General features: G+C 45.9%; 1 protein-coding gene across 1 annotated transcript in view; it reads right to left on the bottom strand.

Annotated features, from left to right (window-relative positions):
• Positions 1 to 336: 336 nt before the first annotated feature.
• The window catches only part of DUS3L (dihydrouridine synthase 3 like), a 169,718-nt gene continuing 142,614 nt past the window's right edge, over positions 337 to 27,440 (bottom strand). Inside the window, exons 11-14 of the mRNA XM_086941835.1 lie at positions 24,302 to 24,377; positions 13,925 to 14,113; positions 2,796 to 2,924; positions 337 to 488 (exon numbers count right to left, since the gene is read on the bottom strand). Of these exons, the coding sequence (XP_086797961.1) occupies positions 416 to 488; positions 2,796 to 2,924; positions 13,925 to 14,113; positions 24,302 to 24,377 (467 nt within the window). The 3' untranslated portion in view covers positions 337 to 415. The remainder of the gene's footprint in view (positions 489 to 2,795; positions 2,925 to 13,924; positions 14,114 to 24,301; positions 24,378 to 27,440) is intronic.

The following is a 27,440-nucleotide window of genomic DNA, read 5'->3' on the forward strand; positions in this document are numbered from 1 at the left end:
GTTTGAGGGCCATTGCAAGCCTGCAAGCTAGAGACGTGCAAAACAGAAAAGCACCATTGAGAAAACCTCCAGATACTTGCCTAGAATTTGTATGCATTCTATAAATAGTATACTTACATACATCTAGGTACAGAACATGGGCACCAACAATATTCAAAATTAGGTTTGCAATTAGGTCTCTGAGAAGGTCATACTGAAGACAAACCGATTTTCAGGTATTTTATCATGCAAGTCTGCCAACCTTCTAGTGTCCTCCTTCCCCTTTTTGCACCAAAAACCGAGTACAAGATACATGTTTCATACAGGACCCAATGCAGCAATAAGGGTGAATCCACGTTCCATTAAAATAATCACGTTTTATTTAAAGACAATCACAGCAGCACCTAAAAGAGTAATCAAAAGACGTAGCGGTGTTCTATTTATAGGAGTTGGCCTTATGTTTAGGAAGGAAGGTGAAGTTTTGAGGTACGGGTCCCAACAACATCTCACTGCAGAAAAAGAAAAAGAAAACGTGTTGAAAAGTCACAGTGAGACGCAATTGTTTTCGACGTTATAAAATGCAAGTCTAATACATCAGCAATAACTTTTATGTGCGTCTCCCGTATGACCTCTCCGCCTCAAGTTTCATATATTTATAGAACACCAATATTTTACCTACATCCTGCAAAAGCGTCCCCTTTGTGCCTTTGCACCCCCCCCCCCCCTCTCACACTGAAAAAGATCTAGACAGACCGTCCACCGGTCCATAAGAGAATTAAGCACTCTTAACATAAGAATATAGACTTAATGTTGGCAGGCAATGTCCTAAATTGAAACATCGACTTCATTGCTAGGTAGTTGTGGCGTAACAATTAGCAACACATCTTTGATGGCCTTGGAATAAAGAGTGTTTTTTGTGTTTCATTCAGCGCCCTTTATCTTGGAAAAATGACACCTTGTCAATAGCAGATAATCGAATTTTAGCCACTTTCAGAATTCTAAAAGGAGCCAAAACCCCACTATTTCAATAAATGCGAATCAGCTGAAGTCTTGATCATTTGGCTCCAAGGAACCACAACCCACATATGGCATTCTTCAAAAGTGTGGGTGTGAGGTACCTTTAAAATCGTGCACCTAAAAGACAACTCAACAACACGCCCACTGACGGTTGGATCGGGGACAGGGCTAAACCTCAATTTCGAGAAGGTGCAAATCATCGTATCATAAACGCAGTCAAGTAAGGCAGAATTAAGTGAGTTTTAGGGCAGAATTAGAACATTTAGAAAGATTTATTACAAAAATTAAAAGGTGCAATACAGAGATTGTAAAGTGCAAATGTATAAGCAATTGCCACAAACGCTCTCAGCAATTCATCCCATTCTATGCTAATTGATATTAGAACATTGGAATGTTGGAAGCTCCATTGCAGACAATGGAGTGCTCCCTGCTTCTACGGGCCGGTAAAGGCCCGCAGAGCAACATCCCAATGTTCTACAAAGGCTTCTCGAAGCTCGAGGGGATTTAGATCCCCTCGAGCTTCGAGAACCCTTTGTTTAATTTGTTAGAACATTCTGCCCTCTAGTAGCAGAATGTTCTTATAGCCCTTCGTAGCAGGGCTACACCGGCAATTAAAGTCCCGCTGTCTCGTTAAAGTCCCTCGCCTTCGGCTCATGTCTTTAACGATTCAGCGGGCCTTTAATAGCCGGTATAGCCCGCATATAAGGCTATATTAAAACAAATAGGGAAACCCAATATTCCCCCAGCAAACTGGGAATGAATTCTAATACAGAGAAATTGTTCTTGGAGGAGTCACTTATAATAAATAGGACTCACTGATTCATTATGCATATAAGGAACCAGCTGTCCGGACCCCATTTGGAAACTGTTTGCCTTACATTTGGAGGATTTTTATATATTCTTATTCAGAGTTATGTTGGTGATCTTTCAGGGGACTATCCATTTTGGCTTTGTCTTCATCTCCTGAGTCCTGAATGATTATCGCATGGACTGATTTGCCTTAAGAAACCAAAACTTCCATGCATTATCCCCTATGAGATTTGATGAAAACGTTCATCAGTCTGTATTTTTTTTAAATCAATTAGGAATGGACACTTTTGGATTGAAAAATGCAAATTTTTTGGGTGGATATACCGTTCCCACTTGACCATTTTGAATATTACAAAATCTACTGGTTTGTTCAGTATGGATCAGAAGTGCTATTGAAAACCTTTTATTAAGAACCCTGATTGTATGTTGGATAAGTAATATATTGTGTTATGTTATTTTTAAAGAAAAAGAAAAATAGAAAAGTAAATATCTTTTCTGTGAAAAAGAAAAAAATATTGGTTAGCACTAATGCATTTATTTTTAGGTTGTGTGATTGTATATGGAATGATTATACTACTTATGCAAATTCATTGTTTATTCTGACTCTTGTATTTCAATTCATGAATGAATTTACAATTATCAGTTTATTAAGTTACAAAAACAATGTAGAAAGGGCAAAGCAAATGTTGAACATTTCTACTATGTCTATGGTGCCATGCGGAATGTTAAGCACGTATATATTGCAACTAAGATGGCTGCTCTCCTAATGTGGTCCAGGCTGTAACGCGTTTTTGGCGACGTGTTCAAATACATTTAACTGAGAACCATAGAGTGCTGCTGTCCGGTTCTCTGCACAAAGATTGGACTTGGGAGATATATATGTTATATCTTTAATCAATCCAGTTATCAAAGACTGTCTGCATGTCTATGCGCCTTGCTTCATTTTGTACACATTTATTTCAGACAACATGCTTTTTTAAATGGTGTACCTTATTTTGATCCAATCATTCACATTTTGGCTAGCCATTAAAGTCTCCAAATAGTCTCTGCCCATGTAGTAGGGTGGTCTTTCATTGATTTTTTGAGGTACATGTTCCAACAAACCAACTGGAATATATCTAAATGGAAAAACAACAATATTGTCAACAATATAGTTAAACAAAAGTTCTGTAAATTAGATATGCTATAGTAAAGGCAGATGTAGTGCTAGTTAACAATCCCTGGTCCTGAGAACATTTCTCCCTAAAGGCCAAGAGATTCAGTTTTATTGTTGATGGACAAAATAATTATGTAGGAGAAAGGGAACATACTCATTGAAACAGGATATACTGATTGTGTAGCCACCAGACCGACCTATGCATGTGGGACGTTTGTAAAGAGGTTATGAAATTTACCAAGCTTTCCTAGTGCATCCCAAATTGCGATGGACTTTTAAAAGGAATGATGCCCTTAGTAGCATGCTTTCAGTGGAAATTGTAAATATGTCACATAAAAAAGCTCTTGGTGGTATCGCCCAGCATGGAGAGATTTGTTTTTACTACCACACAGCATGGATACCTATATCCCAAAACTCACTACATTGGGAGCATAATGCTTTCAGTGTTTGGGCATGTCTAACTGCCCTCTGTTGATACGGGGGCAATCCCTCTTAAAAAAGAGAAGGAGGCCCATAAAAATTTCATCCAGTTGGTAGCACCCAACGGACAAGTTACTTGTTTTAGTTAACGTCTTTTCTGATAGAGATATGATCTAGCCGCAGATTCCTTACCTTTGAACCTCCAGGTGTCAGGCTGGATCTGGAAGATTTTTCTTAGCAGTACCCATGTGCGCCATCGGGTGGCGTCACTCAACTTCACGTGACTATGTGTTCTTCGTGACATCCGCATCGTCAATATAAACGGCACTATGGTGCCTCGACATCAGTACTTTTCACAATTTTAAACACCAGAAGTGCGGAGCCATGATGTGACTGACCATGGTGTGTTAAAAAAGAAGCTAGGGCCCTGAAGGGGACCAGCCCTGAGACTAAAAACAATTCTGCAGTGTGGGGAGGATGGGTGGGTAGGTAAGGAATCTGCGGCTAGATCATGCCTCTACCAGATAAGGCGTTAACAAAGGTAAGTACCATGCCCACCTGATAGAGACATCTGCTGCAGATTCTTCACCTTTGAACAGAAACCCAAGCAATACCTTTCCAGGAGGAGAGACTGCAGAAAAGCTTTAAAACAAGAAATCCTGTAAGACAGAGCAGCCAAACAGGTCCTCCCTGCTAACGGGAGTATTCAGGAATAGTGTCTGGTGAACATGTGCAGAAATGCCCATTTGGCCGCTAGGCATATATCAGCTATAGGAACCCCATGCTGGAGGGCCGCAGTGGCTGCCTTCGCATTGGTGGAATGGACCCCAAGGCCTTCAGGAGGCTGTTTCTTTGCTAAAGCATAACATACTTGACACAGAGGATAACCTAGCATGAAAAGGCTCTCCTTTGGAAAGCATTGCCCTTCTTTGCTCCCAGGCACCCTACAAAGAGTTTGTCATCCACCAGGTACTCTTTAGTGCGATCAAGGTAGACTGATAATGCTCTTTTTGGGTCCAGACGGTGGGGACGCTCCTCTTCTTTGGAAGGGTGTGGAAGTGCAATGAAAGTGAGCAGAGTAACGGACTGTCCAAGATGGAGGGGAGTTACAACCTTGGGCAAAAAAGAAGCCCTAGGTCTTTGCACCACTTCGTCCAGAAAGACTGTCAGGTAAGGAGGCTGTGATGACAGTGCCTGCAGTTCTCTCACCATCCTGGCAGAGGTATTTGCCACCAAAAAGGCAGTTTTGATAGTGAACAACCATAGAGGGCAGTTGTGCAGCGGCTCAAATGGTATGCACATCAAGAAAGTAAAGACCAAATTAAGGTCCCATGGTGGCATAAGAAATCGGGAAACAAGTGGGTTAATCCCTTCAAAAACCTATGCACCATAGGAGACTTAAAAAGTGAAGGCTGATCTGGCAGCTAAAGAAAAGTAGAGGACTGAAAGGTAGCCCTTTAAAGTGCACAAAGCAGAGCGCTGCTGGGCCAAGGAAAGGACAAACAAGAGACTATTTGCCACAAAGGCAAATGAGGGGTCAATAGACCGTTCTGTACACTATTTACAAAATTTATTCCATTGGCAGGCGTATATTGATTTTGTGGAGGGACGCCACAATAACTTTGCAGATTTCAGGAGGAAAGTCAAAAGCTGTCAATTGTCACTGCTCAAGCACCACGCAAGGAGGCGGAAAGTGGACAGGTTTGGGTGAAGGACCCTTCCCTGCTGCTGAGACATAAGAGCCTTCCGAAGGGGCAGCCTGATCAGAGAATCGGTGCACATAGCCAGAAGCTTGTGATAACAAATTCTCCATGCCTAATCCAGTTTGTCTGAGTTTGTCTGCTCTAGCGTTTAGAGAACCGGCCCTGTTGTTCCAGCCAAGTCTATGACAGAGTCCACGACCTCATGTCGCCCTGTTTGTTGCAGTACCACATGGCAGTATTGTTGTCCGCGAACACTTGCACTAGCCTTCCCTTGAAGGATGAAAAGAAGGCTTTCAGCGCCAATCGACTCCCACAAAGCCCCAATAGGTAGATACGGAGCTTGGCTGCCACCGGATACCAGAGTCCTCTGATCTCCCTCTCCCCCAGTTAGCTGCCCCATCCCGGAAGAGAAGCATTAGTCACTACTGTGAGTTCTGAGAGAGGAACGGAGAGAGTGTCTAGCTCTGACCCAATCACGGCTTGTCAGACACCACTGCAGGTCTTTCGCAGTGCCTTCTGATATCTGAACCAGGTCAGTGAGATTTCCTCGATGCTGTGCCCACTAGAACTTCAGGGTCCACAGCAGAGCCCGCATGCACCAACTTACAGGGTCCACCAGCACGATGAAGGAGTCCTTAAGGTCCACAGCCTCAGTCATTGTCACCGATATCCAGGATAAAGGCTGAAACATCAGTATCATAGCCTGAAGATATTGGAGTCACGGTTTGGGAGGATAGGGCCGAAACTGCACCGTGTCCAGCCCCAATAAAAAGGACCGTCTGAGAGGTAGTCAGGTGTGGCATTGGCACGTTGATAGAGAACCCCAACATATGCAGGAGGTTCGCTGTAGTCTGGAGCTGGGAGACAACTGCTTGGGACTAGTCCGCCTTTAATAACCAGTTGTCAAGCTAGGGGGAAGACTGGAACCCCTGATCTCTGCAGATTGGCTGCGAACACCCCTATCACCTTTTTGAACACTCGAGGGGCACTGGTAAGGCTGAAGGGGAGCATGGCAAACAAAGTGCTAGGGCCCACCGTAAACCTTAGGTAGCGACGATGGGAAGCAGGACGAGGATATGAAAATAGGCATCCTGCAAGTGCAGCGCTACCATCCAGTCTCCCGGGTCCAGGGCAGACCTAACCTGAGCAAGGGTGAGGATCTTGAACGTCTCCTTTTTGAGGAAGTAATTGAGGGCTCGGAGGTCAAGGATAGGACGAAGGCCTCCGTCCTTCTTTGGGACTGGAAAATAGCAAGAACAACCACAGCATATTTCTGGCCCGGCAACCCTCTCTTTAGCTCCCTTGGCCAAGATATAGATGGAGGGGTAGTCTTGAAGGGGAGGGAGTAGCCCCTTTGGACTATTTGCAACACCCACCCGTCCGAGGTGATGTCTCGCCACTGGTTGCAAATAATCCTGGGTAATTGGACTAGGGGGGTTTTGCGGTGGAGGAGGGGATCGTGGCTTGGCTCGACTTCTGGCCTCTCGACCGTCGTGGTCGAGGTGATCCGTGTCCACGGCCCTGCAGAGGTTTTTGAACTTCCTCTGGCTGGAATAGGGTTGGTGCGGTTGGTAGCCCCTTCCGTAGCCATGAAAGGAGCGAAAAGCAGACAAAGGTGGGGATGTAGTGGTGAGGCTCATGGACTTGGCCGTGGGCTGCGATTCCTTGAAACACTCAAGTGCAGCATCTGCTTTGTCCCTGAAGAGATGGGAGTCATCAAAGGGCATGTCTATAAGATTAGCTTGGACATCCCCCGAGATACCAGATGTTCTCAATCAGGCATGGCGACGTACGGCCACCCTTGTGGAAATCTCTGCCCAGCAAGTATGTAGTGCTCAAGCCACATCGGACGGCAAAGTTCGCTGCATCTGTCCTGTCTGAAATGACTTGGAAGAGTAGAATTCGGTCCTCCTCCAAGACTTTGGGCAGCATCTGTGCAACCGTGTCCCTTATCAAATGGGAATAATGGCCCAAACGTTATGTAGTATTCACTGACCACAATGCTAGACTGGCGGAATTTTCTTCCCATAGTTTTCCAGTCTCTTAGATTCCCTGTACGGGGGTGCGGAAGGGAACGTGCCACGGGAAGTGGAAGCTTGAACCATCAAGCTTTGGGAGGTGGGCGATGAAAAATACTGGGTCGCCTGGTGCAGGCGATGCCGGCGGGCAATCGTTCTGTTAACAGGAGCTCCTGTGCTGTGCTTGGACCAGATGCCCAGAATAATGCCTCTCAAGGCCTTATTGAAAGGCAGCAAGGGTTCCAAGCTGGGAACAACAGGCTGCAGGACCTCTGTCAAGAGGTCCGTGAACCACCACTGACGTGGCCACTCCCAACGAGGATCGTCTTCGTTGAGGACTGAGACAACTTGATGAGGACCGCCGGGATCAGGATAATCGTCGGGAAAGCGCAGAGAAATATGCCGGACCCGTTAATCCATAAGGCATTCCAGAGAGTCCCTGGCTGGAAGAACTGCGGTGAAGCTTTGGCATTTGCTGTTTTCTGCCGTGGCGAACAAGTAAATGGCCGGAGTTCCCACCGTTGAAAAGTGTTTTGTATGACACCGTCGTTTAAGACCCACTTGTGGTTTTCTTGCAGGAGTCTGCCGAGTGAGTCTGGCCGAGCATTTTGGACACCTGGCAGGTGCGTTGCTGTGATCGTAAGGCCCCCGACTAGAAGCCACTTCTAGATTGTCTAGGACTTGTGTGACAAGGGCCTGGACATTGTCCCGCCCTGTTTGCAGAGGTAGTAGATGGTTGTGGTATTGTCTGCTTGATCAAGCAGGGAGTGGAATGTGAATGACAGATAAAACTCTTTCGGCGCCAGATGAACCGCGTGCAGCTCGAGGAGATGGAAATGTACGTCGATTCCCTCGCTAACAATTTTCCCTGAATTTGGGAGGGCATCCATATGGGGCCCCAATCCCAGTAGTGATGCATCCATTACTATGGTTTGGGATGGAATTTCCTGATGAAATAGAGTACATTAGGAGTACCTTGGAGGAGAATGGATTGATAGCACCACCATTTGAGGGACAGCTTTGCATGGAGGGCTAATTGTATCCTGTCTTCCCAACTGTCTGTCAGTTGGTCCCACTTGTCTTCAAGACATTACTGAAAAGGTCTCATATGGAGACTGGCATTCATCATGAGAAAGATGTGAACAGCCGGTGGACTGAGATACTGTTCTCAATGTGAGATGGGAAGCTTTCATGAGAGCCTGACATTGCCCAAGTATCAATAAGCGTTCTCCTCCAAAGGACACACTTTTGCCCTAATTGTGTCGATGAAGGCTCCCAGATAGTGCAAAGCTTGAACTGGGACTGAAAGAGATTTGCTTTGGTTGATTTGAAGTCTTAGTCTCTGTAGGAGATCCCAAGTCCAACTGTAAGGAAGCTGAGCTTTCTGAGATGTGGACGCCTTGATTCGTCAATCTTCTAGCAATGGGTAGGAGAATATCTGGTTTCTCCGGCGATGGGCAGCCACTACTGCCCTGCACTTGGGGAACATCCTGGTTGTTGAATTCAGACCAAATGGGAGGACTTATTATTGATAATGGTCCTGCTACACTACGAAGCTCAAGAACTTTCTATGCTTTCTGGCGATTGGTATAAGAAAGTATGCGTCTTGTAGGTCAATGGAACAGAGCCAATCCCCCTGGTGTAATTGGGAATGAAATGAAAAGAGCATTTCTATAGCGCAATAGTTACCCTCAGGCGTCCTAGCGCTGCAGACATAATGCTTAGTACACAACAATTCAGGCTATTCTGGTTTGTTAAAAAGCAGGGTTTTTAGGAGTTCACGGAAGGGGAGTAGTTTAGGCTCTGATCTGAGTTGGATGGGGAGGGAGTTCCAGAGTCTGGCCGAGTTGAGGGAGAACGAGCGGCCTCCACATCTTGCTCTCTTGAACCTCAGTGTTACGGCCAGAAAAGAGGATCCGGATCGGAGCTGTCTGTTTGGGTGATAGGCTTTTATCAAAAATTGATTAATGGTGGCGCCTGTTCTCCAGAAGGCTCGGTGAGCAATGCACATTGCTTTGAATTCGACCCTTTCCCTCACTGGTAGCCAGTGGAGGTCCTTCAGTCTGGGTTTGACCGGGACTCGGCAGGAGATCTGGAAGAGTGTTCTGGCTGCACAGTTTTGGATGATCTGTAGCTTGCTTAAGGTCGTCTGGGATGAGCCTAAGTAGAGGGCATTCCCAAAGTCCAGACGAGAGAGGATCAGACCCTGGACCATTATCTGTCTAGCATGAAAAGGCAGTAGAGGAAGAATTTTTCGCAAAAGCCTTAGCAGCCCAAAGCAAATGGCTGAGAGTTTGGCTGCGTGGTAGTTGAAATTAAGGGATTTGTCCAGCCAGATGCCCAGGCTTTTGATTGTGTCTTTATGCACAGGGGCAGGTCCGAGGCAGGGGTGACAGAATGGGTTGATAGTGCTATAAATGGGACTGCCAAGGAGCATGAGCTCCGTTTTGTCCCCATTCATTTTGAGGCAGGAAGATGTCATCCACTCAGCGACTGCTTCCAGGCAGTTTTTCAGACAGTTGGGTGTGGCTTGCGGGGGGTAGAGAGCCACCACTAGCTGTGTGTCGTCCGCATAAGTGACAATTTTCACTCCAAAAGGGCGGTCGATTTCGGCCAGGGGGCTCATGTATAGACTTAATAATGTAGGGCTCAGGGAGGAGCCCTGCGGCACCCCGCAGTCAAGGGGCTTGCTAGGGGAGATAAAGTCACCCTCAAAAACCTGGAAGGAGAGATTGAAGAGGAGGACCTGAGCCAGGTGATTGCCATCCCTGATATTCCCTTACTGCTAAGTCGGTGCAGTAGGATGTTATGGCTCACAGTGTCGAAGGAGGATGATGGCTGCAGAGCCTCCCTGATCTAAAACTCTGCTGGCCTCCTCCGTCAATGCGATCAAGGTGGTTTCAGTCCCATGTAGGGGGCGGAACCCCTTCTGAGTGGAGTCTAAGAGATTGTTGGCTTCCAGGAACTCTGTTAACACTGTGTTGGCATGTTTTTCCAGGATTTTACTAAGCCAAGGCAACAGGGAAATGGGATGATAGTTGGTGGGGTTGTTCAATTCCAGATTAGGTTTTTTTTGGAGGGCTTTAACCATGGCTCGTTTCCATGGGGGTGGAACGATGCCAGAGGATAAAGAGGCATTAAGTAGTTCCAGGATGGTAGGTAGAATATGGATAGTGACTGGTAGTAAGGTGCAAGGTGGTGCTGGGTCATTAGGGGAGCCAGATTTTACCTGATGCATGATAGATTCAAGTTTAGAAGGATCTAGGAGAGGGAAATGGTTGAGAGTGGCTAAAGGCTGGTGCTCTGGGTTGAGGGGTGCCTGGAATGGAGTCACAGGATGGGAGAAGGAAGGATTGCTTTGATTTTATGAAAAAAGAAATCTGCCAGATTGTTACAGTGGGTTTGGGCATTCAAGGGGTCTCGAGGTTTTTCTGAGAGTTGCAGGAGGGTTTTTGCTATGTGGTAAATTTCCTTGGGCTTAGAGGCTGCCTCTGATTTTTTTCTCAAAAAAGGACGACTGCACGTGTTTAATTCTGTCCTTGTAGGTTTGGAGTAATGCCAGCATCTGAAACTTTTCTCTCCTAATCAACTTGTTAGCGGTTTTGAGGTAGAGAATGGGTCTGAATTTGTTCTAGTCTTTCTTCTTGATGAGAAAGTACCTGAAATAGATGCCTGTTCCTCGTTGTTGGCAAGGGACCAGTTCCACCGCCAGCTTTTGTAAAAAGATGTTGACCGCTCATAACAGTGGGAGTTGGTAACTGGATGGCTTTGGAGGTATAGACGGTAGAAGACTGATGAAACGCAGATACTATCCATTGTGACAATACTCAATACCCAGGCATCTTGCGTTGTGTTTTGCCACTCTGCCAGGTAATATTGCGTGCTTCCCACCCACCAGAGTGGGAAATAGAATAGGGGAAGCAATAATTCAGGGCTTTGATCCAGGCTGCTGTTTGCCCCCATGAACAGTCTGTTGGGTAGACCTAACTCTAGGCTGCCAGCATTGGTACGATTGATTTGGACGTTGGTGGTGCTGCTGCACATCGCTTTGCTGGCAGCCCTGATACCACGGAGAGGTTTGACCTCTCTGGGAATGGTAGCAGCATTGATATAGCTTTTAAGATTTCCTTTGATCCCTAGGTCTCTCTAAACTGACTGCCTTGAGAGTGTCCATTTCTGTCTTTATCCATGCCATTGTTTCATCTGTATGAGCCTCAAATAGAGAGGTTCCTCAGAATGGCAGAATCAAAATTATGTGCTGTGATTCTGGCTTCAAGGATGTTAGGTAAAGCTAGAAGTTTCTTCGAAGAGCGATGCCAAGGCTGTACTCATGAGCTGCTAATAAGGAGGAGTCTGCTGCAGCACTAATGACCTGATTTGAGACCATCAATCCCTTGTTCAGGATTTCCATGAAGTCTTTCCTCTACGGAGATGTTTAGCAAACTGGTTCATGGATTCCCACAGCACCATGTCATATCTGTCTAGTAGGGCAGTGGTGCTGGCTGCTTTAATGGAGGTTGCTAATTTGCTGCACACTTCTTGGCCCACTCAGTCCAACTTCTGACTATTCCTATCAGGAGGAACCATAGAAGTGGGGGATAGTGGCGTGTTGTTTCTTTGCCGCCATGACAATCACAAAGTCTGCTGTAGGATCTGTGTGAAGGAAAGCTGGATCCAGCTCCAGAGGGCGGTATTTCTGTGGAGCCTGGATGGTGTTGTCTTAACCAAGGCTGGTGTTAGAAACATCCATATCTGGTTCAAGGAGAGCTTGTACTAGAGGCTGATCTATATTGCTGAGTCTCGAAAATGACCAATGTCGTTGGTGTTGGAGTCGGCATAGGTATATGGAGTTTTGTTGCTCCTCTCTCAAGGACTTCTTGTAACATGGTGGCATCATCCACCGGTGAAATACGTGGAGATGGAAAGTCAGACAGTGTTGGCGAATAATGTCCAGTAGAAGTAGAGGATCTTGCCTGAGAGCATGAGTGATGATGATAATGTTGATAATGGTAGGAGCGCCTAAAAGAAGTAAACATGCACTGTGAGCTAGGACAATGGCGCCTAAAATGATGTCGCAATCTGGAAAGCGATCTTCTTGATGTGACTGGCGCCTGCGGTAAAGGCAGCGGTAGAGGTGAAGTTAGAACTTGTGGTGGAGAAGGCGATGGCGGAGTTGGAGGAGAAGATCGGAGAACCCCTGAAGATGGAGAATATATTCTCGAATACCCAAAATATAGTGCGGTGTAGATTCAGCTTCTCTTTTTTTAGCCTTCTATAGCCTTGATGAAGTGGAAAGAGTTTTCAAAGTCGATGAACGTCAATGCCTCTATGTCGACCTCTAGTCGACGGTGAGCATCAACGACGCCTCGACATCAACCTTTGCCTGTGCCTCCACATCGATCTACACCAGTGCCTCGGCAGAGTCCTCGACGTCGAGCGAGATCTATGGGTCTGCGAAGAAATGGATGACGTTGATAGACCTAGCCTCGATGCTGATCTTTGGTGCTTGCTCGACGTCATACCTTGGATAGACTGCTAACAGGCTGGGTCCATACCTCTGCCCGACGTTGATGTTCTCGACGTCGACCAAGACAATGTCGCTGTTGTGCCTTTTCATCCTGCCATGCCCTCAGAAGCCTGATTGAGGCCTGACCCTTTCCAGGTCCTGAGGTTTCATATTCAGATTGTGTCTGTAGTCTTCTTTGCTTTTCTGTTTCATTAAGGCAAATCTTCTCACAGTCTCTCAGGGTGAGTCTCAAAAAGTTGCTGCAGTGACTCAAGCACAAAGCCCTCTGGCAGGCAGATTATACACACCTCATGTTGATCAGTCTTTGCCTTCTTTCTACCACTCTTTGGACACTTTTCAAAAAGAGTTGGCATTGAGTGAAAATTGTAAACAGCAAGATTCAGTTAAGAATTTTACAGAAATAAACCAAATTTTGGTCGAGCTTAATGCTCCAGGATCCTGTCAGCAGGAGGCAGAAAAAAGAACTGAAATAACTGTCACCTGCTGGGCATGATGGGATACTGGTGGTATCTAGGTTCTTAAAGGCCCTGTTTCATTTTTAGACATATAATGACAGACTATGAGGCTCACAGTCCTGCTCTCCATCTCTATAATAAAAAATGGTTTGTGCGGGGTATTTATTTTATTTGTCAAATTAACCTCAAAGACTTTAACCGGGCATTTTTCTTCTCTTCCTGATGAAGAATCTGGCCATTGTAACCTTTGTTAAATAGCCTGCATAACGTATCTTTCTCTTAAGTGTCTTTGCAGCCCTTCATGAAGAAAGGCGAAAATCTACACTTACGAAAATATATTTAAAACAACTCCTCCGGGTCCCCGCATTTGAGCGGGGCTATCCATCGCTTATGACTATAAATGAAAATCCCCTACAAGAACATTTACAGTTCCTTAACTGGAACAGGACATTCCATGAGTCTGTGGAAACGAGATTATGCTAGATTGTTTTTAAAAAAAAAAAAAACAATATAGCAACCACATGAATAGCCAGGCTCGGTATTTCACTGGATAACTTGTTTATAGAATAAGTGACCTAGCCGCATTGTTTTATCACCACTTCATCTGAACAAGGCAAACACAAAAAAGGCAATGCTTTATTTATAATGGTCTCACAAGCAACATTGAACTTGCAAATTATACTGCTATGTTATTTACATATTTCACATCGCACAAAAGGCATGAGAATTGATCATTGCTTGATCCCTTCAGTTCGCTTTTCTGTGACCGGTCAACCTCAACAATGGAAAAGTATGATTATAAAAGATGATTGTACACAAGAGAAAAATGCACGGATTACCTGCATAAAAAGGAAAGCCATTCTAGCATGAACCTTCTGGTTTTCTCCACTCCTTGAGTATCTGAACCCCAATGTTCCAGGCCAAAGTTGGTGAAATCCTGGAGGGTGTCCAACCTTTCTTTAGAAGAAATATCCCAATGGCGTTGCTCCTTAATTTCTGTGAAAAGCCAAGGCTTTACCAATGCCCCCCTGTAAAAAAAACCAACAAAAAAAAAGATATTTGTTTGCACTAGTGTATAGACATGTTTGTTTTCCTGACACAGGAAATGATTTAGGAGTAATCTAAATTACTATTTTACACACATCTATCAGCAGAGACATCGACAGCTGGTTCAGTCAATTTATATAGCCAAACCCACTCTCATGAGGTGGGTTTATTAAACCATTTGTAAGAATGAAGTGCTCTAGAATCACATTTGTTTGAGATATGTTAATACTATTATTATTTCCACTTATAGACCACAAGGCTACCCAACAGGTTTCCAGGCGCTGAGTATAGGTACAAGTGTCTAACTGAAAGATTGAAATAACCAAGTTTTAAGGTGCTTGCGAAATAGCAGCACAGATTTACAGTGTTTTAAGATTAAGACCCAGGTATGCGAAGGAGTGACCACTTGTGCGTGACAGGCAAATTCTAGGCATGCTGTGATTTTCAGATCCCAGCCTACCACTGGGCTAATAGGAAGAGACCAGATCTTCTACATAAAGAGTGAGTGCCAAGTCTAGTTCTAGATTTAAAAATGAAACAGTTTTAAATTGCACTCTCTTTAAATGGAAGCCTGTGCAGTTTGCGAAGAATAGGAGAAGCCAGGGCATACTTCAGAAGCCAAAAAAGGAGTTTTGCAGTTAAATTCTGCATAGCCTGCAGACGACGGATACAGGCCTTGTCAATTCCCAGGATTGAGAATGTTACCGTAATCCACTTGTGAGCTTTTCAGAGCCTGAATCAGTGTTCTTCGTGATGATTGAGGAATGATCCAAATAATCTTCCTCACCCACTTCATCACGGCAAAACAGGTGGAGGCCACTATGGCCACTTGGGAACGAATACATAGTTTCATCCAGCCATAATCCCAAGCTTTTTACTTTGGGGGATAGAGTTGGAAGAACCTCCAAAGACTCAGACCAATGTTGTAGACCCCTGGGCTGTGGAGTCCTGCCTAAAACCATAACCTCAGGTTTATCACAGTTGAGTTTAAGAAAGTTACTTTCCATCCAGGAAGCAACTTATCTTAGACCGAGGTTCAGGGAACCAGGATTGTACCCCTTTGAAAATGACATAGAAAAAATGATTGTTGTGTTGTCTGCTTAAGAAAACATAAGATGGTAGTGCGGAAGTACAACATTTTATTTTTTAAAGGAAGTTTCAATTAATTCTACTTTGGCCATAAACACTTACCCAAATACTGTAAAGTTCCCCCCTGCCCCAATCAAAATATAGATATAACCTTCTGGTGTTTTGGGTACACATTTGGTGTGGTTGTGAATATTTCATGTGTCAACGTTTCCCTAATAAATTACTTGGAATCTTTAGTTTTAAAAATGTATCACCTATTAAAGAGAATTGTGTGGCTAATGCATTCTTAAATAATGAACGGCCCTCGATCATTTGTCGAGGTGACCTTTAACGTTCAATGAAGTGATGATTGCAGTTAGGCTTATAAATAATCATTGGTACCTGCCCAATAACTGTATTATAGTTGCAGAATGAGACAGTCTTCAGGCAAAAGATCATGTAGGGCTAACACTTCAAATAGGGAAAAACAAACTTCCCCTGGGGAATTCCTCTTCAGGATTGTGACCAAATATCTTTTACAATGTACTTAGCTTGGTTCATTATCCAGAAACAGATTAAGCACAGTCACAGTCTCTCTCTCATTTTGCAACTTTCCTTCATCTAGTTTCCGTTACTAAGATCTCTATTTCACTGCTGGAAAATCTGAATCTTAAAAAAGACCCCACACTTTCCACAGAATTTTTTTTCATTTTGTGATTTAAAAATTAATTCTTAAAGTTTGTTTTAGGGTTTTGCAGCACTGATGAATTGATGTTTTTCAAACCTAGAGAACAAAGCTTCATATCTGCATGAGACATAGTCAAAGGGAAGGAGCAAGCCACAGTCTCTCTTCATCTTCACAGGTTTTGTTTTTCCCTCTTTATTGTCACATTGAGTTTCAGCAAGGATGATGACTTCGGGTACTTTGATAAATCCTTTTGACCTTCTATGTAGTTTACTCACTGCTGCAACACTTAGTGTCGGGGTAGGTGGGTCCCAGCTGTTACTACACTCAGCGTCAAACCATCCCCAAACCCCAATTCTTTTCTCAGTAAACACCTAAAGCACACTGATAAGGGAACAGGGATGGGTTCAAATGGAAAAAGTGGGATTAGTTATTTGTACGAGTTACTTACCTATGGTAACTATGTATCTGGTAGAGACTATTGTAGCCGCAGATTCCTTTCACATAGAATTATCCCCAGGCGCGAGACTGGATCCGGAAACTTTTCTGCCACAGCATCCCTGCGCGCCGGGCGTGGGGCGACACCTCGCGACTCCGCCCAGGCGTCGTCCGTGTATGTGATGTCAGCGAGGTCACATAAGACCCGCCCCGGCGCGCCTACGTCAGTTTTCTTCAGAGAACTTTCGGCACCACAAAGCGGAACCACCAGATAAACTGTGGAAGCATGGGAACAGTGTGCGAAAAGCAGAAAATTTGGAAAGAAACGGTGACTAACAACACCACCCACAGTAGTGTTACACCGTAGAACGCAAGGCAGGGAAAGAAGAAGAAAAACGCAGAGCCCTGCGCAACCACCCTGCCAACACATAGACAGCCTCCCTCCCCTGTGCCCCAGAGGCAAGGAACCTGCATAAGGGCATGGTACACGTAGGAACCCTCCACCCCCATCCTGAGCAAGGAAGGGGACCAGTCCCAACACAGACAGGGACAACAAACTTCCAAACCACCCCAACAGAAAGAGCAACCACCCACAAGGGACAAGTGCAACACATGGCCAAATGACCCTGAAGAAGAGGATAGCAATGGAATGAAGGGAGGGGTGGGAGGACAGGGATAGAAGGCAATCCCCCCAAAACCTGGAGTAGCCAGAGCAGCAGGGCACTGAAACACCGGGACCCCATCCTCCAAGAACCAAGGAGGAATGAACAGCCCCCAGACGGAGCCACCCTTCAAGAACAAAGAAGGTACTCACAGGAGATCCAGCCCCCCACCGGGATGCGAGTACCGAAGACCAACCTAAGGGTCCTCGCAGAATAAGGAAGGAAGGGTGGGCCATGAAGGAATCTGCGGCTAGAATTGTATCTACCAGATACATCGTTACCGAAGGTAAGTAGCTCGTACATCTGATAGAGACTACTAGCCGCAGATTCCTTTCACGTACAATAGATACCCTAGCAATACCCCCTGAGAAGGAGGGTCTGCGAAAGGACCCCACCAGCCAATACAGAACAGAGGGCCCCACAGGGAACCAGATATGTGGACCAGGTAGAACCTCGACTCTGCCAGGCAAGGGAACCCCCCTCCCCCTCACTTCCCTGCCCCCAAGAAGACCCCCCACCGACACCAAAAGGATGTAGGAGGGAGAAGAAAGCTGAAGATGAACCAAGGGCAAGGGCGGAGAGGCCGAAGCCTCCCACCACCCCACAAGGCAACACAGCTTCCACCGAATGCCAAGAGAGGAAGAAGAAGCCCAAGGAAGCGAGGGAAAAGAAGGCGAACCCACTCCAGGTGGAGAACAACCTGCCAGCCAGAAGAGCGGAGGCAGTCAAAGCCGCCAGAAGCAAGAAGAATAGCCTGAGGCCCAGGAAGGCAGAGTAGGCAGCGTCTGGCAAGTGAGAACATAGGATCATCCCAGACCTCAGGGCAGGAGCAGGGAGGGGAGATGCCCGGGCACACCACTACGAGTGGCCACGCACACGACCTCAAGGAGCAAAAGCAACCTACACAAAGCCATGGAGAACAGGCACCTGAAGGGGACTAGAACCCTCCAGCAGAGCGCAAGCCATATGACCGCTACCACTACCCCACCTAGGGTACGATAAGTCCCAAAATATATGAACCCTCTTTGGAAGAACTTCAGCAGCAGAGGAAAAACAAAAGAGCCACGGGGAAAAAACACCCAGCGAAAGGCTTGACAAGCAGCCCAAGCAAGCAGAAGGCCTAATCACAGGGCCAAGTCTCCGCAACAAGTCCAACACACAATCAACAAAAGGGCCGTCCAGCAGCCAACAATGCCAATGTCCCATGGAAGGACGCAAATGGACAGAAACACACTCCACAGCCAGAACAACAGGCCTAAGAAGGCCCAGAATCAACCCGACTCAGGAATCCCGGAGTAGGGGGCGGAGGAGAAGGATAAGACGGAGGAGAACGGAGCCCTGCCAAGAGCCTCTGGATGGCGGAGTCGGCCGGGGCATGGAACAACAGGCTGCAATCAAATGGAAGGTCGATGAGTGGCTCCCGAATATTCTCAGGAAAAACTCCGTCCTGAAGCCAAGCATGGCAACGGAAAGCGACCGAGGAAGCCATGGCCCGGCCTAGCACCTCTGAGATGTCCAGAGCGGAGCAGAGAATAAACGCCGCAAGATCCTGACCATCCAACGCATGATGCCTTAAGTCCACCTGACCACCCTCCTGGGACGCTGTAGATCCAAGAGACTCAGCTGAATATCACAAACAGGAGGAGGCCCGAGCCAGCACACACAAGGTGTTCAGAGTCCGCTGGGCAGCGCTGGTCGAGGCGAACATGTTGCGCCCCCAAGAGTCCAGCCAGCGAGCCTCAGGGGATGGCGAAGTCAACAGCAGTGGCAAGGAGGGAAAAGCAGTCCACACAAGGGGACTGGAGGCAGAGGGATGGAGGGAAAGGCATGCCGGTCACGCGGTGCCGGGAAATGGCGGTGCAGAAGATGTTGAGGCACCGGGTCCACTGATGCAGGACGCCTCCAAGCACCCGTCAAGGAAGAAAGGAGGGAACCTTCAAAGGGAAGCAAGCTTTCCCTCCCACCAGAGCCCTGGAGGAGGACCTCCAATAGATGGTCCGCCAAGAAGTGAGCCACCGGGTCACCCATACGCAGGATCCCAATAGCCGTGGAGACTGCATGAGCGAAGGTGGCACCTGCCTCCCTAGGGCCCCGCGGTGGGGAAAGCAGCCCCTCCGTGGGCGACTGCTGCAAACTAAGGCGACCGTCCCCTAGGCCAAGGGGCAAGGGCCAGACCTGAAAGTCAAAAGGAGCCAAAGAATGAGGGACCTGATGCCCTCTGCCACCGGTGAAAAAGACAACACACCGCGACCAGTCTCAGGGGAGGAAGACACCAAAATACAGGCCGCCCCCGGAGAAGAAGGAGCGACCTAAGACAAATCCACGGTACGACCCCTGCGCGGAGCCGTAGAGTCCGCAGCCTGTCAGCACCATTTGGCGTCACCGGACAAGATTCCTCCAAGTCACCCCGCATCGGAGACCTGAGCGAAGCTGGAGTCGCACCGGCCCCGGGGTGGTGCCAGTCCGGCACCGACCTGACTCCCGTTGAGGTAGCCACCTGCGCGGAGGAACGAGACGGTCTTAGGGAGTGGCATGAAGCCCTCCGGCAGCCACGGCCCAGAATAAGGCGTAGAGCGCACAGCAACCCATGAGGCGGTGCCAGGGACGATTTAATCTCTGACTTGCCCTCCATCAAGGCAGCCGCCTGTGGGGAGGGAAGAGAGGGGTCCGGAGAGGGGCAAGGGGTACGCACCCAGCCACAACCCAGAGCAGGACAAGGAGGGTGCACCGACCCTTGTGGCTCTAAACGGTCCAGCTGCTGCTGGGGCCATAGCGGCATCACCTCGGCCTTAGACTGGACCACCTTGTCAAAGGACCAAGTGGGGCTCGGGGATGGGACCCGAGCCCCAGCGACCTCCCGGGACACCACAGGGACTCCCGCAGGAGTTTGCGGCGAGGCAGAGACACTGTGGCCTGAAGGAGGTGCCCCAGAGGAGCCGCACCCAAACAGCACCACATCCTCCAAGCTTGGAACCGAACCAGTCGGCACCGGGGCCGGAGCCATAGGCGGCTCGGCAGAGGGCCCTGCGCGAGGCGAGGTGTCCGCCGATGCCCCAGGAGGGAAAGGAGAGGGAGACGCCAGTGAGGCCTGCCAAGCCGCTGCATATGTCTCCATTTGGACTCTCAACGCCCCAACACCGGGAAGCAGTGGATAGGACGACATGCGGGCAAGCATCACCCGCGGAGAGTCCACGCGCCCAGCAGGCCGGAAACCAGCCCCCGGGGACAAACTGCAACATTTACCCACCAGGGAGCGACGCTCACGGGACATTGGAGAGGGGCAAGGATGACGACCACAACTGTACCTGAAGCCGTCCGCCGAAGAAGACCGAGGGGAGGACGTCGACCTGGAGAGACGCGCCGAGAGAGATGTTTCATGCGGCGCTCCCCCAAACACCACATACAAATGAGGTGCAAGTCCGTCGCCAACATAAGACGCCCACAAAACGTACAAGTTTTTAAGCCCGCAGGCATTCGCAAACTGTTCCACCAAAAGAAATTGAGAAAAAAAAGGGCCCATAACAGGCCTGTGGCAAGGACCGGATCCGCGTTGCATGCGGAAAAGGAAAAAACTGACGTAGGCGCGCCGGGGCGGTTCTTAGGTGACCTCGCTGATGTCATGTACGTGACGACGCCTGGGCGGAGTCGAGTGATGTCTCCCCGGCGTGCGGGGATGCTGTGGCAGGAAAGTTTCCGGATCCAGTCTCGCGCCTGGGGATAATTCTACCTGAAAGGAATCTGCGGCTAGTAGTCTTTATCAGATATTTAGATTTCCAGATCCATCCTGCTTCCCCTACTTCAGACTCATAAGTCTGAAAAACATAACGTATATAAAGGGACAGATGAACCTAATTAGAATTAACATGACCAAACAAACTTTCTACAGGAACTTTGCAAAGCTGATAATCTAATCGCAGCATAGCAGAATGTTTATGGAGTAACTGAAAAGTTTTCACTGCATGCTTACAGATGTCCTACAGCAACAGTAAAACAAGCTAATTAACGCTTAGGAATAAAAAAAATGAAACCCAGCATGAAATAGAAAATTCAGGACACTGCCAGGTACTACAATTCTGTAAGGAACGCTACAAAGATTCATGGTTTGCTAAAGACCTCCTTTACGGAAGGCATGGTATGCAAACTAAGCTCATAAACAACCAGACATTGTCGCATATAAACTAGACGTATAGCTGCGGCTTTAGTGAGTAAGATCCTTTTTTAAAAATTTTAAGTATCCCATTAAAACAAACTGATTCAAAGTACACAGTTTTGCCCACTCGGATGGCAGACTTTGGCTGATTTTAAGCAACCATGTCAAATCACCATATAGCAATAGTGATAACTGCGTATCCTAGGTTCCTGCTTTATTTAATTTTTTTTAAAGGAATTAAAGGGATATTTGCCTCATTGTTCAGAATGCAATTTTTTATTCTTATTCAATTAAAAAGAAAACAGTTTATCTTATAGCTCCTATTTTACTCGATCAAGTACTTTATAGTAATAAAGGAGTACCACTAGTAATCTCTATTTAGAAGGTTGTGAATATATATATTTTTTAAAACAAACTTTATTGCATTTTTTATTTCAAATAGTAGACATTACAGGAGAATGATTTTCATTTAGTGAATGAGTACTATACGGTGACGTCAATAGCATGTATAAAGCACCAAGAGTATATCATCCATGTCCATTCATGATAGAGCCATGTTAATCAACATAGTCAATCATCTACCGAGGGGATGTGCGGTAAGAATAGTCACAGATAGTTACAAATATTTTGGGATTCACGTCACACCCGACCCAGACGACTTCATGGTACAGAACCTCCAGGGACCGCTGCAAAAACTACGATGGGACGCCAAACACTGGCAATCATTGCCCCTCACCCTATTTGGTAAAGCAGCCCTTTTCCAAAGGATGGCACTTCCCAGATTCCTCTATGCCCTTCACAACAACCCCTTTTGTGTTTCTGTTTCATATTTTAAAGCAATAGACTCAGAGGTGAACAATCTTCTATGGGACGGAAAACCCGCTAGAATAGCCGCAGCTAAGCTAGTCAAGAGCTGGTATGACAGCGGTATTGCCCTCCCCAATGTGCAGACATACTACTGGGCCTCCCAATTAGCCGTAATTAATCAATGGATCCACTTGCCATAAAATGACCCTGTGTACCGACTTAATATGCATGCCCTGGGAGTGGGAGGGATCAATCGAGTACTATGATAATAAGAAGCGGAAATCAGACCTCTTGGGTCCGACCGCACATACTGTTCACATATGGCATGGGACAACACAACACTTAGGCTGGGACGACAGATTAATACAACACACCCCGCTATTGGTAACAAGCAAGCTGGAAAAACAGGGCAAGAGTTATGGATTTATGCAATGGGATGCAATAGGGATCTCACGAGTGAGTGACCTCTGGAAAGCAAGACGGGTGGTCACCTTCGCGACTTACAAGACCAGCATGAAATGCGCCCACTGAGCTGTTCAGATACTTACAGATTAAACACGTACTAGAAGCGGCCATCCCACCAGACACGATCCTTCCAGAGGCCTACCCTTTGAAGGACAGACTCCTCACGGAATACATGGACGAGAAGGAGATCTCTGGAAAATCATTAATAATCAGTTGAAACCTATGCAAATGCTACGGGAGAAATGGCAGGCTGAAGTAGGCGAGTTGGACACACTGACTGGCAGGAGGCGCTGGAGTCCCAGAGGGTGGTGGCAGTGTGCTCTGAGCTGCGCTAATGCAACTCAAATTGCTCCACCGAACATACTTTACCAGGGTAACATTGTGTACGATAGGGAGGACCAATGTCCAATTTTGTTTGCGACACTGCGGTGGCCTTGGCACCTTTTACCACCCACTTTGGGAATGCCCTGCAATTACACCGTACTGGACAACTGTAATGAATACTATTATACAAGTTAGTGCCTGCTCTGTACTGACTGAGCCTAAATGATGCCTCCTAAATATTTGTGAACCAACATACCTGAATTACACAGCCCAAGTGTGGGCAACCCTTGGTATGACTATAGCCAAACGGAATATTGCCAGACACTGGGGGACAAGCAACGCTCCACTCCATAGACTGGTGTAGAAATGAACATAGCCATGGCGGCGGAAAAAACTACAGACGATGCCTCAAAAAATGGCAAAGAATGTGGGGTAAATGGAATACATTTAGTGGAGGCATTTGCATGCCGCCGATTGTTAATTCAGATTCGGAAGATGATCAATAATGAGGCCTGTCTGTTCGCCGACAAACCGTATATCAATGACGGATGTGCCATGCTATAAATGTTACTATTGCAAGTCCTTTCTTTAATGAAAATGATTAAAAAAAAAAAATCAACTGTCAATCCTCCACCTGGATCCCAAATTAAAACGCTCGATGTGTCACCTAGGAGCAGTCATGCTGAATAGGAAGGGGTAAGTGAGTAAGTTTATAATGCCCGGACGGTCACTTGCTTGAAGCAAACTATAGACTGCACTTGTTGTTAAGGAACTCAAACATCCTATCCAGTAAAAAATTAATCTAGAACTGTTATCTCTTGAAAGAGCTGAGGAATTTAGACTGAAAATAAACATGAGTAATCAGTTTGGCAGTAAAATGTACAAATATTAAAAGAGTTGTCTGTGAAAGGTCAACCAAGCGTAGATGGGTCTTGCACGTTAGACTTGCAGAGGAAAATCTTTCCATGATTAATATTTATGGCTCTATATCCCACAAACTCTGCAACACAGTAGAAGAGCAGTTTATAAATCCCAGTGACCCAATAGTGAGAGTACGGGGTCACTTTAACCTGCCTTATGAATCGGTTTGTGAAGCGAGATATCTGACATGAGCGTAGAGAATCTACGCTATGCCAGTCAGCGAAGATTCCAAGCATGGATGCCACAATATCTACTGTCAAACGGATATTCTTCCAAATAATCATTCTTTTCAGAGTTGGTAGAATGGAATTCTACAACTTGCATAAGCAAAGTGTGGTAGAAATATAAAAAAAAGCAACAATTGAAAACACAAGTATGACAATAATGAAAGAAAATGCCAAACTAAACAACGGACCGAATTCAGCCGCAAAAACTCCTGCTGGTGTCTTAAAATCATGCCAAATTCAATGTTTTGAAATGCAGCCCAATATATTTCATTCTTTATACACAATCACGTACAACAAGAAAGGTGGAAGAACTGCTCGCTAGAGACAGCAGCGCTATTACATTTGTTTTGCCCAATCACAATGAACAGAAAATGCAGTCAGTGACCATAAAAATAACGTTCAAGTTCTATGTACACTCTTGCCTTGCAATCATGATTCCGGAAACATCAGTCTTCAAAGCTCGATTAGCATCTTCATAAGACAGGATATCGCCATTACCTGTTATAATAAAATTAATATTGAAATAAAGAAGACATAATGAACCTGCAAGCAACAATTGGGCATGAAAAATCTGAAGCAGGAATTAGATGGCCTGTTAATGTGTTTGGTAGGGAGGATCATCATCAAATACAAGTATATGAAGAAAGAAAATGTATCATATGATTATGAAGCAAAGGCTAGTAAACTTTAGCAGAAATGAAATACTTCTAAACAATAAGGTTCTCTCAAATCGTACTTAAGTTTCTGAAAGGCACCAAATTGTGGTTTGAGTCAAACACTGATTTTTCCAAAGTTATTAGGCACTCTGAAGACTGTTGTAAAATGTTTGTGTTCTAGCTGGAATTCAGTCTGAAAGTGGAAGCTGAGACCACATTAAAAAAACTATGTCCAATGCTGACCTCTGATCAACTCACATAAAACTTTTACAAAGTCGTCATTCAAATGGTAGGTGACAAGGTAGTTACTGCACAAAACGTCCTTCATAATCAGCACAGTTTACATTAAGCACAGGCGAGGTTATGTAGGCATCACAGTGCTGTACAAAGAGTAAACAATAAAATGAACAAACAAAATTTAAAAAGGTCTCCGAAAGTTTATTGTAAATATGTTCAAAATATGACCACAATAAATGAACATACGCAAAGATTTCTTTTGTCCAAATAATTGGCGCAGAATTCAAAAAAAATATTCTTTTAAGGTATGAAGCAGTGATTTTTTTACGTGTATAACAGTAAATGAGTGCAGAGAACAAGTTACTTGACGTCAGTAAAATTGTTTAGGATGGATGTAGTAGATGACTCCAGCAGATTTCTTAAATGAACCCTTTTCCAGTGCGCCAGACAAGATCAAGAACTTTCTGAAGCAATGACAAGTCATCACCACTATGTAGCTCCCAATGATGTCCTGACTGGCATCTTGGTGCTCCAGGTGAATTTGTTGTGGTTATATTTGGTGAGCAAAAAGTAACCACTCAAATTCCAGGCATATAAGTTTTAGAATTCCTAAAATGGATCAAAACTCTCCTCCTGAAACTTTCACCAAAGATTGCGGCACAGTCAGAACCTCTCCTTGACAGTATTTGACACCCTGTAAAGCCAGCCACAAGATGAATGAAATAATTCTACCAGGACCCAGTGGAAATGCGGTTGTTGAGAACACAATGGATGTCACCGTAATGACAAAAACACTGCAGAAAGATCAGGAAGACCCGTATTGCGATAGAAGAGCAAAGTGCACTGGGACTCTGTGTAGAACACAACTGTGGTTCTGTAACAGTGCTGTGCTTTACGGTGAGCATGTGGGCTCCAGGAGCTAAAAAGGTCATAGCTTACCCCTTAAGTGCAGAGCGAATGTCTCCGAACCAAAGTATCCTTTGGAGGTGGCCTAGAGGACTTGAATGAGTGAGCTGGGTCACCGAGGATTTACAGCAATCAAGGCAGAACAGACAGCAGATTAACAAAATGACACCTGCCACCTAAAGAGAGGCACACAAACTGGATGCACAAGGATCAGCCAGAGAAGTTGATGCCTGAGGCAAATGTAAGAATTACGCCTAGGCGGAGTTCACAGAGGTCTGCTACGCGGAACTCCGCGAAGTACAAAAAGACTCTGCCGCGCTATGAAAGCGGCGAAGGCTGTTCGCAGTGATTTTCAGAGCCAGGTGCTTGTCTGCACTGTGCAATCATCGTGAATGGCACCATGCACAACGCAATTGGGCGCTGCTTCCTTTCTGCTGCTCGAGTAGATTATTACTAAAGCAGCATCTTTCTCTACACAAACGGAAAGTTTCTCAACGTGAACGGTTACGAACATACGCGACCACTCGCAATGAGAAATCTGACCGCCTGCGTTGGGATATCTCATGCTCGCACTCGCCAACTGAAGCATCTTACTCTAAGTGTAGGCTGCAATTGAAGGAAATCTGGCAGATAAGAAAGAGGAAGGTAATAAAGAATTCCACAAAACTAACTTGAAACAGAATCACATAAGCACTTCATCAAGGAGTTCACTGGGATGCCTTGTGAAATAAGACACTTCCATTGGTTAGACCAGCTCACCAGGAGCTAGATTGTCAGGTAATCTCAGATACAAGCAGCTGGGAAAGAGAAGAATAAAGGGAAAACATATCCTTCTCAGTGCTGAAAATTGAGACACTTTAGAGGGTGAACGCAACTGCTGGCCAATCCCTGAATAGTGACAACAAAGGGAGCGGCCGAGGGAAGCACCTTAGGACTCATACCATCACAAGCCCTAAGAAGGTGGGCAATATGCTGAAGCAGTCACACAACAGAGCTCTATTCAGTGGGTATATTTTAGCCACACAGCTAGGACACCTGACCAATTGACATCTCATCTCAAGTTTACGACTTCCCTAAATATGCTGGGAATTAACACTGTGCTTTAAACCTGGATAGTAACATTTCCCTGTGAAGGGTGGTCACTTAGCCTTGCCATCCAAGTCAACCCATTTGTGGCATAGTGAGCTCCTTGGAAATGGGGAAGACATAAGACATGGTTTTAGTACAAGTCTCCCCGTTTGGCCATATTGTGCTCTCTAGGGCAATACTTTGAACTTGTTTCTCCTATAACTTTTTTGATAAAATTGGGAACATTTAGTATCAATGTAAAATCTATGAACTGTGTAGTTAAACATCAAATAAATCAGTTACTTATGTGTAACCCTAGTTCTATAGCATTGGTATATTTTATATAATTACATTCTTGAATCAATCATTTCGCGTTGTGAGGCTGGGAATCCTCTGTTCTCTCAAAAGCAGTAAACTCTGTTAAAATGGCCTCATGAACAGTCTTTGTTTTGTAGTACATTCATCTCATTTGAAGCACCCCGAACATTAGGGAATGAGGTGGAAGTGCAAGCTCTCCTAGGCCAGCTACAGGCCACCAATGCTCATATTCCATAGCACAAAGTGTGAGACAAGTATAACATTTAATGAGTTTCAAACTGGGGAGAAGAGAGGGTCGCATGTGAAAGATAAAAACTCAGGAGAACTGGACTGACAGGGAAGTAACTCATTTATTTTTCAGCACTGGATCTTTGAT

Source organism: Lissotriton vulgaris, chromosome 10 (genome assembly GCF_964263255.1).
Source record: "Lissotriton vulgaris chromosome 10, aLisVul1.2, whole genome shotgun sequence".
Classification (NCBI taxonomy): domain Eukaryota; kingdom Metazoa; phylum Chordata; class Amphibia; order Caudata; family Salamandridae; genus Lissotriton; species Lissotriton vulgaris.